This window comes from Scatophagus argus, chromosome 21, assembly GCF_020382885.2.
Source record: "Scatophagus argus isolate fScaArg1 chromosome 21, fScaArg1.pri, whole genome shotgun sequence".
In the NCBI taxonomy this organism is placed as follows: Eukaryota; Metazoa; Chordata; class Actinopteri; family Scatophagidae; genus Scatophagus; species Scatophagus argus.
Genome location: NC_058513.1, coordinates 14,320,846 through 14,336,630, shown reverse-complemented (window position 1 = coordinate 14,336,630; position 15,785 = coordinate 14,320,846). Strand labels below are relative to the sequence as shown.

Here is a 15,785-nt window from a genome sequence, read left to right as displayed (position 1 = left end):
TGACGCTCTGCACATGAATAATAGACAGTTCACCTTAATGATGACGAAGAGTGACTTCGTGTCATCCTCTGAGTGCTCCAAGATGTGATCTGGATTTGAAACAGTCAACATGGATTAATTGGGCTTCACAATCACATTCAAAGCAAAGTGAGGAGTTTAGGTCTGGAGTGTAGTGGAGTTAGTCTTCACTCACGTAACAGCAGTCTCATGGTTTGGCAGATGGACTCTCTGTAGTTCTCCCGTGAATCATCTGGAGGGGAGGGGACACACAGACGTCCCGTATGGACACAGAATACAGGATAAGCGGCCTTATAAACCCACTGAATCCGCTGAGACTGCTTGTGCATGTGTGTGATGAGGCTGCTTGTTTGCGTTTGCTTACCGTAGTCGACACCTATGTGCAGCTTTATCTCCCCCAGATTTACCATGGAGGGCACACTGAGAAGACAAAAAATGTAAGGAGCAAAAACGTGACAAGCCTACACAAAAATGTGTGTTGTATTTTGTTTTATTTATATATACGTGTGTGTGTATTTATGCCGGAGTGTAACTGCAGGCCTCACAGGTCAGGTACATGTGGTCCATCCAGAGGAGGCAGCAGGCTTCCAGCTCCGAGAAGGCAGTGCTGCACAATAGCAAGACTCTGCAACAGCTCCTCCCTGTGAATCGGACCACACGTTACAGTCATTCACTTGGCATGTCTACAATTGTTGTTTCAACACTCTTGAGCAACTAAATTCAACTTTTCCCTGTCTGTTCTCTTTACTGGGCTTCATCAAGGACATTAAAAACAGATGTTAAACTTCGGTGTTTCATTTTTGGACGAAGACAAATCCAATTTTTCAGTAATGAAAGGCCGTGGGTCTCTTTGTTTTGTTTGTGCGTGTGCCTGATTGCATCTAAAAATGGAAAAACTAAGAAAAACGACAGCACACCTGCTCATTGGCTGATCTCCAGAGACATGGCCCTTGATTCGCTGCAGCTCAGGGTGCAGGAGGAGGGACAACAGCTGGAAAACAAAGTTCTCCTCCTCCCGACCAGGCACGTGCCAACACACGCCCAAGGTTGCCACATTTCCAGCTCTACCCCAGTCCTGGATCAACAGAGAGGGAAAGAAGGTGGGGGATACAGAAATTTGTACAAAGTTTGTCCACTGGAAAAACTGGAAAACAAACCAGCATGACCAGTCTGTCTCAAAACCACCACGGCCCTGTGTCATCTACTGGTATTTAAATATGTAAAAGACAGGTAATGGGTGAACTAATTAATGAAAATTACAAATTACACAAAAAAGCTGATATCAAGAGATCTACTAGCAATTCAATTAGTCTAAAAATGAGAGAAATTCAAAGAGAATCAAATGGTCTGTCTTTCTGTCGTCCAGACATTAGAAACAGAAACGCACTTTGCCCTGCGCTCATGTACAAAAACATGAGAAAATATTATCAAGGTTTTGAAATAAAACTCCTGCAGAGAAGCTTTTCTCTTGGGGGATGACAGAAATTGTGCAGGGCCACACACTAAAACAAACACAAAAGAAATCACCTTTGAATTTGTGTTTAACAGTGTTGACGCAAGGTTGAACGACGCCCAAAAAGAAGAATCCAGCACGTTTGTTGGATAAAAAGTGAGAAACGAATGGATCCTTCTTCACACACAAAGCAGCACTTGACATCACATCAATGTGGCTACACTAGCTTACATTAGCAATGGCTGATTTTGTGATTTTTCTCTTCTTGTAGCATTCAGCGTTACTGCCCTGTCAACCAATCACAATTTATCAGGCGGAATTAACCATCTCCTTACATAGCTAGCTGCCATGATATTTTCAAGTAAAGATAGTGACAGAAAAGTCCACCTGCAGAAACAAAAACCCAACATAAACCAATTAAAATAAAGCTAAATATCTATTTAAAACCATTCATGGCAGCAAGGGGGAAAGCAATGTAAGGAAGAAATAAACATAATTTGGTAAGGATTTTTATGTCTTTCTTTAATGACCTTGTGACCCCCCCTCAGATTTATCTTGTGACCCTTTTGGACGTCCGCGCTTGAAGCTGAACCACAGTGAAGAAGAAAGTGCTTAATTCTCTTGATGAAAATGGAAATTGCATTGCAATTACTGAACCTGTAACACCTCATTTAATTAAACTGCGAGAAAGTGCAGTACTGAGGTTGTGGCATTTTCAAAGAAAACCTCATTGTTTCAGACTAGACACTGTAATAGCTTTGATAACAGCTAATTTGCACTTGTGAAGGTTAGCAAATAAGCCCTAGTTGAAACTGCGCAGCTAGACCCAAGGGACTGGATTTAACTTTGGTATAAGTTTGTAAGATTAAATATTAAACATTGTTTTGTCTCTCAAATTAATCTTCCTCTGTGCCGCACAGCGTTGCAGAAGTTGGTGTGTTTACCCGTATAGGGAGGTCAGTATCAAAGCCTCCAGAGGTGCTGCGGTACTCAGTGGGATAGATGAGGGACAGCGACCGGAGTGTGTGCTCCAGCAGATTGCAGGCGAGTGTGTATGCCTGTTTACAGCGCAGACGCACACACACACACAGGATCCGCTCCAGGTCCCCTTGGTATTTTAACAGCTGTTCACCATCCACACGGGTTACCTAAAAACAACACACACACAACGACATGCACACACACATTCACAGGCAATTCAGTTGAGAGCTGTGTCTTAAATATGGAGGTTCTCCAGTAAATCACAGCATCTGGCTCGATCCCACTCACATTAAGCTCCCAGGAGTAATAAAACAAAACAGAAAGGGTATCAATATGTTCTGGTTAACGACGAAGCTCTTCGATATTTATGACCGCGCAGGGTGCACGCTGCAAAAAATGTCATCTGGTCATCGTTTTTTTTTTTTTTCCCCTCATATAATGTCACAAAGATATTCTCACTTTTTCAAAAAAAACTGTGAAAATATCACTCTGTTCTGTGCTTTTTAAGGGATTTATTTGAGCCTTAGTAGAAACACATGACAAGACCTTTGTTAAAAGTAGAACATACAAATTACTAGGCTTTAAATAACACCCAACATCTTAAAACAAATTGATCTGTAATGATATACGCCGACACCACTGGCAGAGTTTTCTATCATTTTGAGATTAAATAACATTTTAGAAAAATGTAACCAGATGAGACCAACGAGTGGGATTAACATTTTTTAGAGCGTTGAAGCCCTTGAGATGTGATCACTTCTCGTCTCACCTCGGAGAGCAGCTGGAGGTTCCACAACAGCTCCTTATCCAGCTCATCTTCACCCTGCAACTCCTCATCTACATACACACACACACATACACACACACACCAACACAGAAGAAACGTACTGTATTGGTCACCAGACAGAAAGAGCTCGTTTTGCTGAATTCTGGGGTCAGCTCAGTTGTTGTCGGCCTGGCAGCCAGTGACCACTTCGGTCCAGAGTAAAATATCTTAACAGCTACTGGATGAGCTGCAATGAAATTTCTTGCACATATGTATGCCATCCTCAGGATTGCTTGCAATAATTTTGGTCATTCCTTGATTTTTCTTTTAGAGCCACCATCGTGTCAAAAATGTTCGTCATTTAGGCTTTCCAAATATAACCTCCATGGATCAAAAATTCATTTACAAAGAGTCGAAATAGACCTTGTTTGCAGTTTGAGGTGTCATAGCTGAGCAGCGCCATCATGTCCAGGAGGAAATAATACATTCATTGGTCTTCCCAGGAAAAGAGATTTGGATTTCACAGGACCTCAGCTATACTTTATTGTGCTAATTAAAAATGTTAGCTAAGCTATGACAGTGACCTTGATAAAAAGTTAGAGGCAAAACATAATTGTAATTGTGAGCATGTTAGTATGCAAAAAGTTAGCATTAAGCTCAAAACACCACCCTAATTACCATGTTGCTTCTCAGAGTGAATGCCTGCACTCTTAGTGTCGTCATTCAGTTTTTTCCACAAATGTGAATATAATCAATATAAGGCTAGATCAATTATATTTCTTGCTGGTTGAGTCACAACATAATTGTTAGCTTGTGTTCTTAAAATTAAATATTTTTTCCATTAAGCCACCAGCTGCTAAACAGCAGATTTTGCCAGACAGAAAAATATTCAAACAACAAATAATTTTGATTCTGAACACTCACTGTGTCTAGTGAGAGCTCTTAATTGTTCTGTGATCTGATAAAATGTTAAAAACTTGAAGATTTATCTTGATTGCGCAGATCGCGGGTTTCATTTAGCAGTGAACAGACTTGCAGATAAAAGCTCATTAAATTCTGGAGGTTTGGCACAGTCCTGATCTAAACGCACTACACTTGTTTCTACTCTACACGCACACACAGTGTGGTACTGACTGTCAGTAATGTGGAAAATGACGCTGCAGCAGTGAGGGACGAACAGACGGAGAGACTCAGCGGGATGACACTGCAAACAGACACACACACACATACACACATTAACTGTAGATGCCCAGACAGAAACACAAGCATGCAGAAAATGACACCAGAAAAGACTAATTTCTCCAGCAATTAAGCAAGTAAGTAAAATAACCACAAACACTAATAACATGAGGATGTAATTACATGAGGAGGAGGAGGTGTTGAATGAAAACAAATATAAAAAATTGTGTCATACATATAGAGAAACTCCCCGCAACTATATTTATATTGTTGAATTCTTCATCATATGATACTTGAAAATCCATTAATGAAGAGAAAGATAAAAAGCACTATTTGAAAACACACACACACACATACCTTTGCTGTAGCTCTGCACATGTCTGCCACCATCCTGCCTGACACGCATGTCTCAAAGATGTTGGAGGTGGCAAAGTTGTACACCTTCTGCAACGCCACCTAACACAGAGCCAAAGTGTGGGAAGATCAGATGGTGCACATGTATCACTTACAAAGTATGCAAATCTGAATTTTTCACATAACAAAAGAGTTTGACTTTAATGAAGTATAATTCCTAATATGATCCTGGCAGGAAACTCAACAGTTCCACAGAAACAGCTGCTAAACATCAGGGGTTACATGAGGCTGTGGAAGTAATACAATACATCAGTATTCATTATGTTAACGTTGGATGGACTTAATATGAACTGTGCTGGACAACCTCATCAGAATGAATGTAATGTGATGATTACATTTGTATTATGAATGACAAGTACCTGTAAAGCTCAAAACCTTCATATTTTAATATGAAAACTTCAATCCATTATATTTCTTAACATATTTCCCTACAACATTTAATATTCATGACTGAATAAGTAACTATCACAGTTAAAGATTTAGCACTGAAAAACTCAGCTACAACACCTTATCATCACATTTTGATTTAAATGTTAAATTCTGATTGGTGCACCATGCAAGTGACATCATCTCATTCCACCACAAACAAAAAACCCAAATACAGAAACTTCCCAAGAGAAATAACTAAAACACTTCTAGCTAAAACAAAACCCACTTTGACAGAAATGTTTGTACTCGTGTAACACTCATGCCAAGAACCTAACTGAGGGAATTCGTTTTCACGGCCTTCAAGGTTAGCGGCCTGTGGGAGTGTTAATCTAGCTTTTGGAATTAGTGATTTAATGAACTTAAAACCGATTGACGTTACCTTTACGTCACAGATGTACATGTGAGGGTGTGTGTGTGTGTGTGTGTGTGTGTGCGTGCGCGTGCTACCTTGTATATTTCTGTGGAGCATTGTGTTAGGATGGTGCTAACAGTAGAAGATAGGCCCAGCTCCACCAGGCTCTCCAGATGAGTCTGGGTATCCGTCTCCATCTCGTCTCTCGTCTGTTCCAGAGTGCTGCTGTCTATTAGGGCAAAACACCTGCAACGGCACAGATACACACACACACACACACACATATACACAAGCACACGCTTATGCACTTGTCAGCAATGAAAATGTCAACAGTGTTCTGGTGAAAAAGACTGTTTTACGTGACCAGCCAGCGTGGTCAGCGATGCAGACCGGTGCATTTCAAACAGAGAGAGAAACGCTCAAAAGCTGACAACAAGGCTTTACAAAGTGACAGTTTGATTTGTTAATTTGTCTCTACCTGTCCAGAAACTGGAGAACGAAGTCCTCAAACTCAGCTGTAGCAAAACACAGATCTTTCTCAATCTGAGAGGGAGAAGCACAAGTGACTGGTTAGAGTATTCATGGGGTTTACTACAGATATCTAAACAAATACGCTCTTTACACTCTTTTACATTCGTGAGGGTTATCTGTGAAGATCCACACCACTCTAATGTTTGTACACCAAATAAAAGCAGGAACCAGGAGACAATCAGCTTAGCATATAAGGAAGTGACTGCTTTTGTATGGATAAAACAAAAAAGTGTGTCAATTAGTGAGTATTAAAGATGCTGGTTGGCAGATTTTGATTTCTTTAGACAGTGCCAGGATAGCTGTTTTCCCCTGTTTCCAGCCTTCCAGAAAGTTGCATATTTACCATACAACACTTTGACCCCTAACTCTTCAAAATAACATACATAGCATAACATGTTGTACATATGTATTATGTATATATCTAAATGTATATCTTTTAATGCATGTGTACCTCTGTGAGATCACTGTGTTGAGAAGGAGCAGATGAGCAATCCACTAAAGGCACCAGAGTGGTGAAGGTAGCGATGAACTGGAACGTTATCTGGACAGAGCGAGCCAGCGGGAAACAGATCAATTTACATCACCCGACGAGATCAAGGCCTTAGTTAAATAACCCACCAGATGTTGGTGGAATAACTTTTTCAAATGTATTAATTTATTCTGGTGTCTGGAGTCATTGAACAAAGCGAAAAAGAAAACCAATCCATTTTACAATCCAAGTAGAAACTGTGGACTAAGCCTTAGTAATTGCGAGTTCTTCAAACTGAGATATTCATTCTACTGTCGGGAATTATTAATAGGATAGACCAGAGTACACTAGAAGGGAATTTAATCAGCAGGAGCTGTATTGTCTACTTGCCTAACAATTCTTCTTAATTACTAATCAACACATCCATTACTTGCCATGCACTTGCTGAAGTCATTGGGGTCCACGCCTGGCAGAGAGCCTATGAGCAGCGGGAGCACGTGCGCACGGCCCTCTGGGTAATGGTTGTTAGGGGAAACCAGGCTGCGAGCCATGCCGATCATGCAGCTGAGAGTGGCAGTGAGGGTGTGTGGCTCAGTCAGGGTCTCCATCGCCGCATAAGTCCTGCACAAGACAAGAACAACATGAGATGGAGGGGAAAGCTGAAGCAGAGGGGTGACATGAGTCAACGTTTGAGCTGAATGGTTCAGGTGCATGTCGGCATCCTTAAAACAACTTCAAGGTAATTGCTGTAGCTTGGCCACTGATTTGACTCAATCACCAACACTGTCAGCAGCTGCTTCAGTTGTGTGACACACAGCCAGAGGAAGCAATTAAGATATTTGAAAACCCCTCACGCCTGATTACTGCAATTTGTGTCAAAATCTGTACTCCTCTTTAGAAGTATAACTCAGTCAAATCTGAACATACAGACAAGGCACACAGATTTTTACATTCGGTGTGATTTGCATTTTGCAAAACTATCATACATCTCTTATGTCCAATGTGAATAAACCTCTTTAAATCTGTTAAATTACTGCTGAACTTCCCTGACAGTCTTAATATTTTTAGGTTTTCTCCAGTATTACAGTAATACAGTGATAACTGTCTCTACATGAAAGGGTACATTGCAAACAGGAACTGCTAACAACTAATTCGGCATACATTCGGTGCCAAGTTGCCAAATAAAGGTTAATATCTGTGCTCAAGTTGTAACCCATAGCTATGAAATTCACATCCGCTAAAACCCCCAGATTATGGCAACTTTTATCCCCCCCAAATCAAAACAAGTCACAGCATAGTCAGTGTATGTTCTGACAGTACGTCAACATGGTTATTGGCTGATACCTTAAACAACAACTTACTTCTCAAGAACAGGCGGAATGGCGAGCTCTGGTGTGAGGAGTGCCAGGTTCTGAAGAGCATAGGCTGCATCGGTACTGCCGGTTTTACTGCGTACCACCAGAAGAGGGCAGGTGAACACAAAACAACAGACAGTATGGCGTCAACACACACAGGCAGATAATCACAGATGACCTGTCTTTGTCCAGATTAGGCTTGTTGTTGAGGCCTCCGTCTCGAGGCCAGTGACTGCGCTTGCCAGTGAGACATGACAGGGCTTGGACTTGTTAGATAACTGGTTGCCAGATTGAAATGGCACGTTTACATGGCACCAACCCAAAAGACAGTGATATGGTGAATTGTAGGTCAAAACTGCTAAAATCTGGGCTAAATCTGGCTGAAGAGCGAAGGTATTTTTAGACTGTTTTCAAAGTTTGTAGTTTAATCTGAGCACCTCCTAACCACACGCTGAACTATAGTCACTGAACTGAATTGCTGCTGATATAATGGCTGTATGTAACCTACATGTTTCCAAGTCATTCACTTATCAGCCAACTTTAATGGGAAGATTTTGATAGCTGAAACATTTAGCAGAAAAAGAACACTGCTGTTGAGATAAATCTTGATAACTGGGAGGTGTGAAGCCAAATATGCAGGAACTCAAAGGATGGATGTCTGTAGAGACTGTGGCCACTAAACGTGGGTTAACAAGACCATTGATTGGCTCTGACTGTGCAACAGAACGCTCACACCAACTCCCACAATGGCACCTATATGGCTTCTATTTCTGCCCAGAGTAGAAATAGTTTCTATCAGCCTGCCCACACACTGTCTTTGTTTTTAAATGTCATCTTACAACCTATTTTTACAGTCTGGCAAATAGTACATTATTTATTTATTTTTGGGCCTCTGTTAATGTCTTTTAATATCTTTTTTGTTTGATTCTACTATTGTAATTTTACTTTTTCACAAACATTTTTCCACATTTGTTGCTTGATTTTTTTTTTTAACACTCTTGCTTCCATAGCATCTTATGTCTTCTTATTCTGTTTTATCTTCTTACCACTTTGGATATCTTGCTTTCAAAGTACACTTTAAATAAATCACTCACTGAATAATACACCGTTAGGAGAGTAAGTTCATCATGTCATGATCTTATATTATGCATGTTTATGAGTACATATATTTTTCTTAGATAGTGTATATAATATGTGTATGCATATGTTTGTATAACATGTGTGCATGTATGCATAAACACGTGTCACAATCCTGATAGTAGTCATTTTCCAGATCTCTAATCGTATTAAGTTAGATGCAAAAGGACAGGTAACAACTACTAACGGTCAGTACCTGAACATGGCCAGCAGGGCGGCTCCAATGAGGCTACGGGTGAACTCCTGCAAGTCCTCATCAGTCAGCCTCTGAGACTCAGGAACCAGCGTGATCCAGCTGGGGGCAGCGTGACGTTCCCGGTGCACGCGGCGCACAACGCTCGCCGGGAGACGCTGAAGCAGCCGCATCAGTCGAGACTGCAGGCCCGCGCACGCACACACACACACACACACACAGAGACACACATTCAGTATTAGCCTTATCATCCAGAGACACATTCACAGAGTCTGCAGTAAACAGATCTGTGATATCATTCTTTTCGCAGGCACTTGTGCATTTCATTATTGCGCTGTTAGTGCGAAGAGAGTCCTCCAAGTCCTGAATGACAGGTTATAAATCAAAGGAGTGTGACAGCAAGCAGTTGAAATTGTGTTCACAGCTCGCACAGAGTGTGTGCATGTGCAAATGCGTGTGCATGAGTGTTTGTGTGTGTGTGTGTGTGTGTGAGACAGAGAGAGAGAGAGAGAGAGACAGAGAGACAGAGAGAGAGAGAGACTAACCTGCCAGCGACCATGATTGGAGGGATGGTAGAAGGAGGCAATGCTGTTAAAGAGGCAGGTCAGCTCCTTCTGTGCAGGGTTCCCTTGCCCACCCTGCAGGAATGTAAATCAGCAAGGCAATTAAGCAGCTGCAATAAAAAATGTAAGTGTTTTTAATGCATTTTTATGAGACAAAAAAATCTGCAGAGCGTGCACCAGAAGAGCTGTGATCCACAGCACCAAGTGTCCGATGTCATAGGAGTTGGTGAGATACCGCGGTGCCACCATCTGACTGACCCCAACCGGAAGGTTCAGGCTGCGCAGGATCCTGGTGAAGATCTACACAAACACACATACTGTACGGTGTAGAGTCTTACCTCGCTCACATGATCCAGCAGTAAACCAATAAAATACATTAATAGGCACACTTGTATATCCACATAATTCTGATAATGACTCACTGTGGGAATATAAGGGGTCCAGTCCACGTAGCCGATGTTGTCGTTGGCGAGGCGAGCAAAAAGGTTCACTAGGTGCTGTGGGATAACATTAGACAAACAATCACTGTGCGTACAAAGAACATTCCCAGAAGTGAAGGCTGTCATTCCAAGAATTAAATATAGCCACTCTGAAAAAAGAAGATGTTCAAAAAGTGGGGAAGAGTGTACAGCCAGCGTACGATTTGAGGCCAGGAGGCTCAAAGAAAGCAGAGTGGAGGCACAAATGGAAAATCTTATCTGCATGCAGCGTGGAAAGAAAAAATATTTTACCAGCATTTCAATCATCGTCATCAGGAAATGTAGGAAAGCGTGTCAATCCAAATTACTCAATCCATTTTAGGAAACTTGAGAACTATGTGATTCATTGCTCAATCGTTTAAAAATACTTTTAAAAATCCAACACTTGGTTTTGCAGATTTATATGGAAAGTTGAGAAGTGGAATTTTCATCAATTTCAACTTTATGTGATTTCATTTTTGGATAAAATTTCTTTCGTTAAAGGCGGTGAACAGGTTGTAAAAGTAGGTGTCACATAATTCAAAAATGATCACAAAATACCTGAGATACTGTGTGTGTGTGTGTGTGTGTGTGTGTGTGTGTGCCTCACCCCTTCCCAGCTCGGCTGATTTTGCACGGACATCCAAAGATTCATCAGCTCATCAAACCACAACCTGAAAATACATACACAAAAAACAGTAACGTACACATTAACTCCGCACTGACACACACACACACAGACACACACACACGAAGCTAAATTCCCCTCATTTATCTCCAATTCCATATATTCCAAAATATGAACTCCACTCCCTCCCTTGCAGATTCTGAAGAAGAGAGAGAGAGAAAAACTAAAATGGAAAAATAGAGTACTGAAGATGATGTATTGTGGAAACTGTGCGGAAACTGCTGATGAATCCAAGACTAAATCCAGACAAATAGCTTGCAAAAGAGTGAACACAACAAAGAAAGCAAGTGAACGCTGTGAAGAGGCTTGATAGCTGGACCGCAACCAGGAAGGATGGGGAGGGAGAGGTGTAAAGGTTTTCTAAGGAAACAAAATACTAGCAAAACAAGGAGAAGGGAAGCACTGCTAGCACAATAGGGACGTTATTTATCGAAACTCCCGCGTGCAAATGTGTAAACGCTTACAGGGCCTGACAACGTGGTTACACATGACGTGCACTTTTAAGACCACAAGATCCAAACAAATTACTTAATGCAATCCATCACAGGACAGAAAATGGCAAAAAAATGTAACTTAATCTACCTTTTTCTGTTGGCAGAGGTTGTTCTACATATAAACAAAGAGTGCTTTTGCTAAAACTTTGTGTTAGCTCTGGCCGAGACAAGCTGCACTTGGCATTTAATGCGGTTCCTAAACAGAGCCATTTAATTTGGCCAACTCACTGGAAGCCCTGGCTGTGTTCCTCCGGGGGCATGATGGTGGGCAGGAACAGCTCCATGTTGCTGATGGCCTTCTGCATGACCACGTCAAACACGCACAGAAGGGGGCGCCACTCATCCAGCATCTCCTTAGTGGATGATGCGGGGAAATACCTGGGAAATACACGCACGCACACACACATAAAGTAAGGACAGACATGAGTGCAAACAGATGCAGACAAGCAAAGACAGACTGGAGATACAAACACACACACTGATCTACAGTATACAGCTCAACTAAAGATCAAAGCCATACATTATCCGGAGAATAAATTACATGATCACAGAGGATGAGACTTACAGTCTGCAGCTTTTGATCAAAGCCTTCAAAATGTGGTCCACTGAGCTGCAAACAAGCAGAGAGAGGAGGTGTTTGAGTGTGTGTGTTTGAGCAGGGATTATGCTTTTACTACCCTGGGAGGTCCACATGTCCTCACTGAAGATAAACTTGACTAAACAACTATTTTAACCATAAATAAACCTGTTTCTTATTATATTTTTTTAATGAATCATTTAATCAAAAAAGTTCCCACAACTCAAGGGGACATCTTCCGAATATTTGTTTTGTCTGGCCAAAAGGCCAAACCCCAAAGATAATCAGTTTAGTGTAATATAAAACAGAGGACGCATGGAAGTCATGTCTTTCAGAACCAGATGGTGTTTGGCATCTTTGCTTGATAATTTCTAACCGCTAATTGCTTGTTTCACTCAATACATTTTTTAGGAAAGAGGTTAACTTTTGGGCTTAGGGTTTGGAATAGAATTGCTACACTAATGCACTAATATGACTGCTTGCTTTCTTGCCAAGAGTTAGATGTGAAGGACAAAATCAGTAAATACGAGGCTACAGCCACTAGCTTCAGAGCCCGGTTCTGTCCAAAGGCACCGAAATGTGCCTACCAGCATCTCCAAAGCTCATATAACCTCCCATGAAACAATCTGCCCATTTGCAGAGGTGCTGGTGAATTCTGTTAACTCTGAACAGAGCTGGGCAAGCGGGCCCTCCTCCTTATGCTAAGCTAAGTTAGCTGCCAGCTGCTGGTAGCTTCACACTTCGCATACAGACATCAGAATAAGTGGTATCTATCTTCTCATCTATTTCCCAAAATGTCAAACTTTTTAATACTTTAATGCAGATATGTATTTAGGATGAGGTCTGGGCAGGCAGCAGCTCTAAAAATAAACGAATGGGGTGTAAAACCAGGTCAGTTCATAGGGAGAGCATATACAGTGCTGTAACTTCTCCTGACGGGTCAGTGCAAAGGTAAAACCTCATACTTGGGGAACCAGATGAGTCCAAGGTGCTCGGTTTTTGAGTAGACGACCCTCTCGTACAGGTCATAGAGCGGGCGCCATGGCAACTGTAGGTCATCCCGTGACAGTAGTTCCTTCTTCCTGTTTGAAAAAGGAAAGTCTGTCCTCTTTATCAGGATTTTGCAGGACTTCAGTCAGGGTCTACAATATTCAAACCTTTGAGAATAAAAACCTAGTTAAGACAAAATGATTGTAATAATGTTATACTGAAGTGAGAAACTCCAGGGTGTCTCAAAGAGTCTGTAATTGCGGGGAAATGAGTCACTAACTCACAGGCTGAACTCGGTGATGACAACTTCCAGACATGTCTGCAAACACAGCACCCTGATTCTTTGTATTCAGTAAAGCATAACTGGACTGACGGCTGTAGACATCAGTAATTTGCAGGTGTAGACTCAGCTGGGAAATAATACTCACAATACAACCTCCATATAAGCGGCTCCATAGAGTGAAATGAAGACGGTTTAAGATCGGAGAGTGGAAGCAAACTGTGAAGTTACCTTTTACTGTGATTCTTGATTTTTCAAACACCCTATTAAGCTTTTAAATTGCGTGGTAACCGGTGTCCCACTGATGAGTACTGTATAAGCTTTAAAGCGCAGCAGTTTTTTTTAATCCTCCTGAGAAACTTTCACACTGCTTTCTTTGTATTCTGTTACTTAGTCTGTTGTAGAAAAAAAAAAAATCACAATTTATGGGAAAAGTTGAGAGTGAAGAATTTGCACAATTTCTACAGCCTCAGATTCCCCTTGTCACCTCCTCTCTCAATCATCTAACAGCTATGGAACAGACTCTCATTGGGGAGATTTGAAAAATGAAGAAAAGCCAAGACGATCGGGAAAACGATGGTGAAATGCGAGGGAAGGAACAAAAAGGAGGCCTATTGAGACCTGATGCGTGATGTTGAGTATCAAATTCATCTCTCAGCTGTGAGACCTGGCACTTAATATACGGTTAACCCAGATCTTTCTCCTTTCATCTAATGGAAAACACTCAGACAAATGACATCTACATTAGGGTGTTGTTTTGTGATCGATGTAAAAATCGTGGAAACAACTGCAGACAAATGGGAAGTGATGAATGTGGCCGTCTTGGAGAATATCCTGCGGTCGGCCGAGTGGTGACAGATTGGATTTGAGAGACAAAAGCAGGGAGTTACGATATAGCCCAACATACTTCACTGTCCTTTCTACTTACTAAGAGCGTGTCTGCTTGATTGCATGTGTGTGTGGGCGTGTGACATTCAACTACATTTACTCAAAAACTCTACTTACTGAATTTCCACTTTCTGCTGTTCTAAAATTTACTCAACTACATTTCAGAGGGAAATATGGTGTTTTTACTCTGCAGCACTTATTTGACAGCTAGAGTTACATGTTACAAAAATGGCATCTAGCTGGGGCAACATGTCACACCTCACGTCACATGTAAAATCCCACTCAAATAATCATCTGAATGTTTAAGACGTCTAGTCATCCAATATTTCTAAAAAAAAAACCTATTAGAGAACAGAGGATAGTGTAGAACTTTTTCTTCTTCTTCTTTCCTATAAGACACCAGTCACCACACATCACCAGATTTATTCTGTTTGGAACCATTAGACTTAATTACAGAACTAACAGAAAGAACTAACATCTTTTATCTGACTCACAGGGGCCATTTTGCATTTGTAGTACTTTGAATGAAGAACTTTTACCTGTGATGGAGTATTTTTGTTGCACTGCATTTCTAGTAAACGGGTGAGTGTCCCATCCACTCAAGCCAACTACAGCTGTAAGGTTATTTATTACGCTTGCCAGACATGAATATCTATCACCGTGTTAATTTTGACGTATTCAGATCCATAGACGGATGCAGCGCTTTCTATAACAAGTAACACATTTAGAGGATCGTGAGGCCTTCACAGCGGCGTCTGCTCTCTGAGTGCTTTCTAATTTACTTTTCAAGTCTGTCAGTAGCTTAAAGCACCAAAGTGGCAGCGTTCCAGTTGGCAGAGAGGTAAGTGAAAAATCCACTTTAAACACATCAAATGTCTTGACATCACTCTACCACGTGTAGCACAGCGACGTTTACCAGCCAGGTGGCTCTCTGATCTCATTATACTAAAGGATACCAAAGGGCAAGAGAGGCTGATGCTGGGGAGTCTTGGTTTCTTAGCTCAAAAGCTCTCATTGATGTAACTTCACAGACTTTTAGTATTTCTGTCATGTTTTATTTGTCATACAGTTATTTCACTGTGCTTTACTGCACAATATAACCCATCCATCCATCCCATCTATCCGGCGGCAGCATCCTCAGACATGAGTCTCCCCAGTCATGTCCCCCAGCTGCCCCTGGGGGGATCCTGAGATATTCCCAGGCCAGATGGGATATGTAATCCCTCTTGCTCTGGGACTGCAAGAGAGAAGCATCCCAATCAGATGCCTGAACCACCTCAATTGGCTTCTTTTATTAGCCTCCATCCAGATGTCTGAGCTCCTCACCCTGTGTCCCTGAGGGTGGGGAGGCTCAGACATCCTTTATGCATGCTGTGTGCACCTGCATGTTTTTGTCACACCCACTTGAGAAGCTGGATGAGCAGTCTGGCGTAGCTCTGCATCATGTAAGGCTCCAGATTCGGCAACGTGACCAACTCATACAGCAGCTTGATGAAGAGAATGTGGTCCTCCTTACTGAACCTCCGGCCATACAGCTTCAGAAACCTGAAGACAGAGGTTAGGAGGGTGG

The 15,785-nt window shown here is 41.7% G+C and overlaps 1 protein-coding gene across 1 annotated transcript in view; it reads right to left on the bottom strand.

The window, feature by feature from the left end:
* LOC124052912 (proteasome activator complex subunit 4B-like) overlaps positions 1-15,785 on the bottom strand; it is a 30,771-nt gene that overhangs the window by 14,038 nt on the left and 948 nt on the right. Inside the window, exons 2-24 of the mRNA XM_046377696.1 lie at positions 15,620-15,760; positions 13,023-13,139; positions 12,046-12,090; positions 11,709-11,858; positions 10,909-10,972; positions 10,263-10,337; positions 10,018-10,140; positions 9,823-9,915; positions 9,281-9,459; positions 7,954-8,040; positions 7,027-7,213; positions 6,575-6,664; positions 6,071-6,135; positions 5,688-5,838; positions 4,755-4,853; positions 4,353-4,422; positions 3,222-3,289; positions 2,416-2,619; positions 936-1,093; positions 564-659; positions 383-438; positions 194-250; positions 34-89 (exon numbers count right to left, since the gene is read on the bottom strand). Coding sequence (XP_046233652.1) covers positions 34-89; positions 194-250; positions 383-438; positions 564-659; positions 936-1,093; positions 2,416-2,619; positions 3,222-3,289; positions 4,353-4,422; positions 4,755-4,853; positions 5,688-5,838; positions 6,071-6,135; positions 6,575-6,664; positions 7,027-7,213; positions 7,954-8,040; positions 9,281-9,459; positions 9,823-9,915; positions 10,018-10,140; positions 10,263-10,337; positions 10,909-10,972; positions 11,709-11,858; positions 12,046-12,090; positions 13,023-13,139; positions 15,620-15,760 — 2,431 coding nt within the window. The remainder of the gene's footprint in view (positions 1-33; positions 90-193; positions 251-382; positions 439-563; positions 660-935; positions 1,094-2,415; positions 2,620-3,221; positions 3,290-4,352; positions 4,423-4,754; positions 4,854-5,687; positions 5,839-6,070; positions 6,136-6,574; positions 6,665-7,026; positions 7,214-7,953; positions 8,041-9,280; positions 9,460-9,822; positions 9,916-10,017; positions 10,141-10,262; positions 10,338-10,908; positions 10,973-11,708; positions 11,859-12,045; positions 12,091-13,022; positions 13,140-15,619; positions 15,761-15,785) is intronic.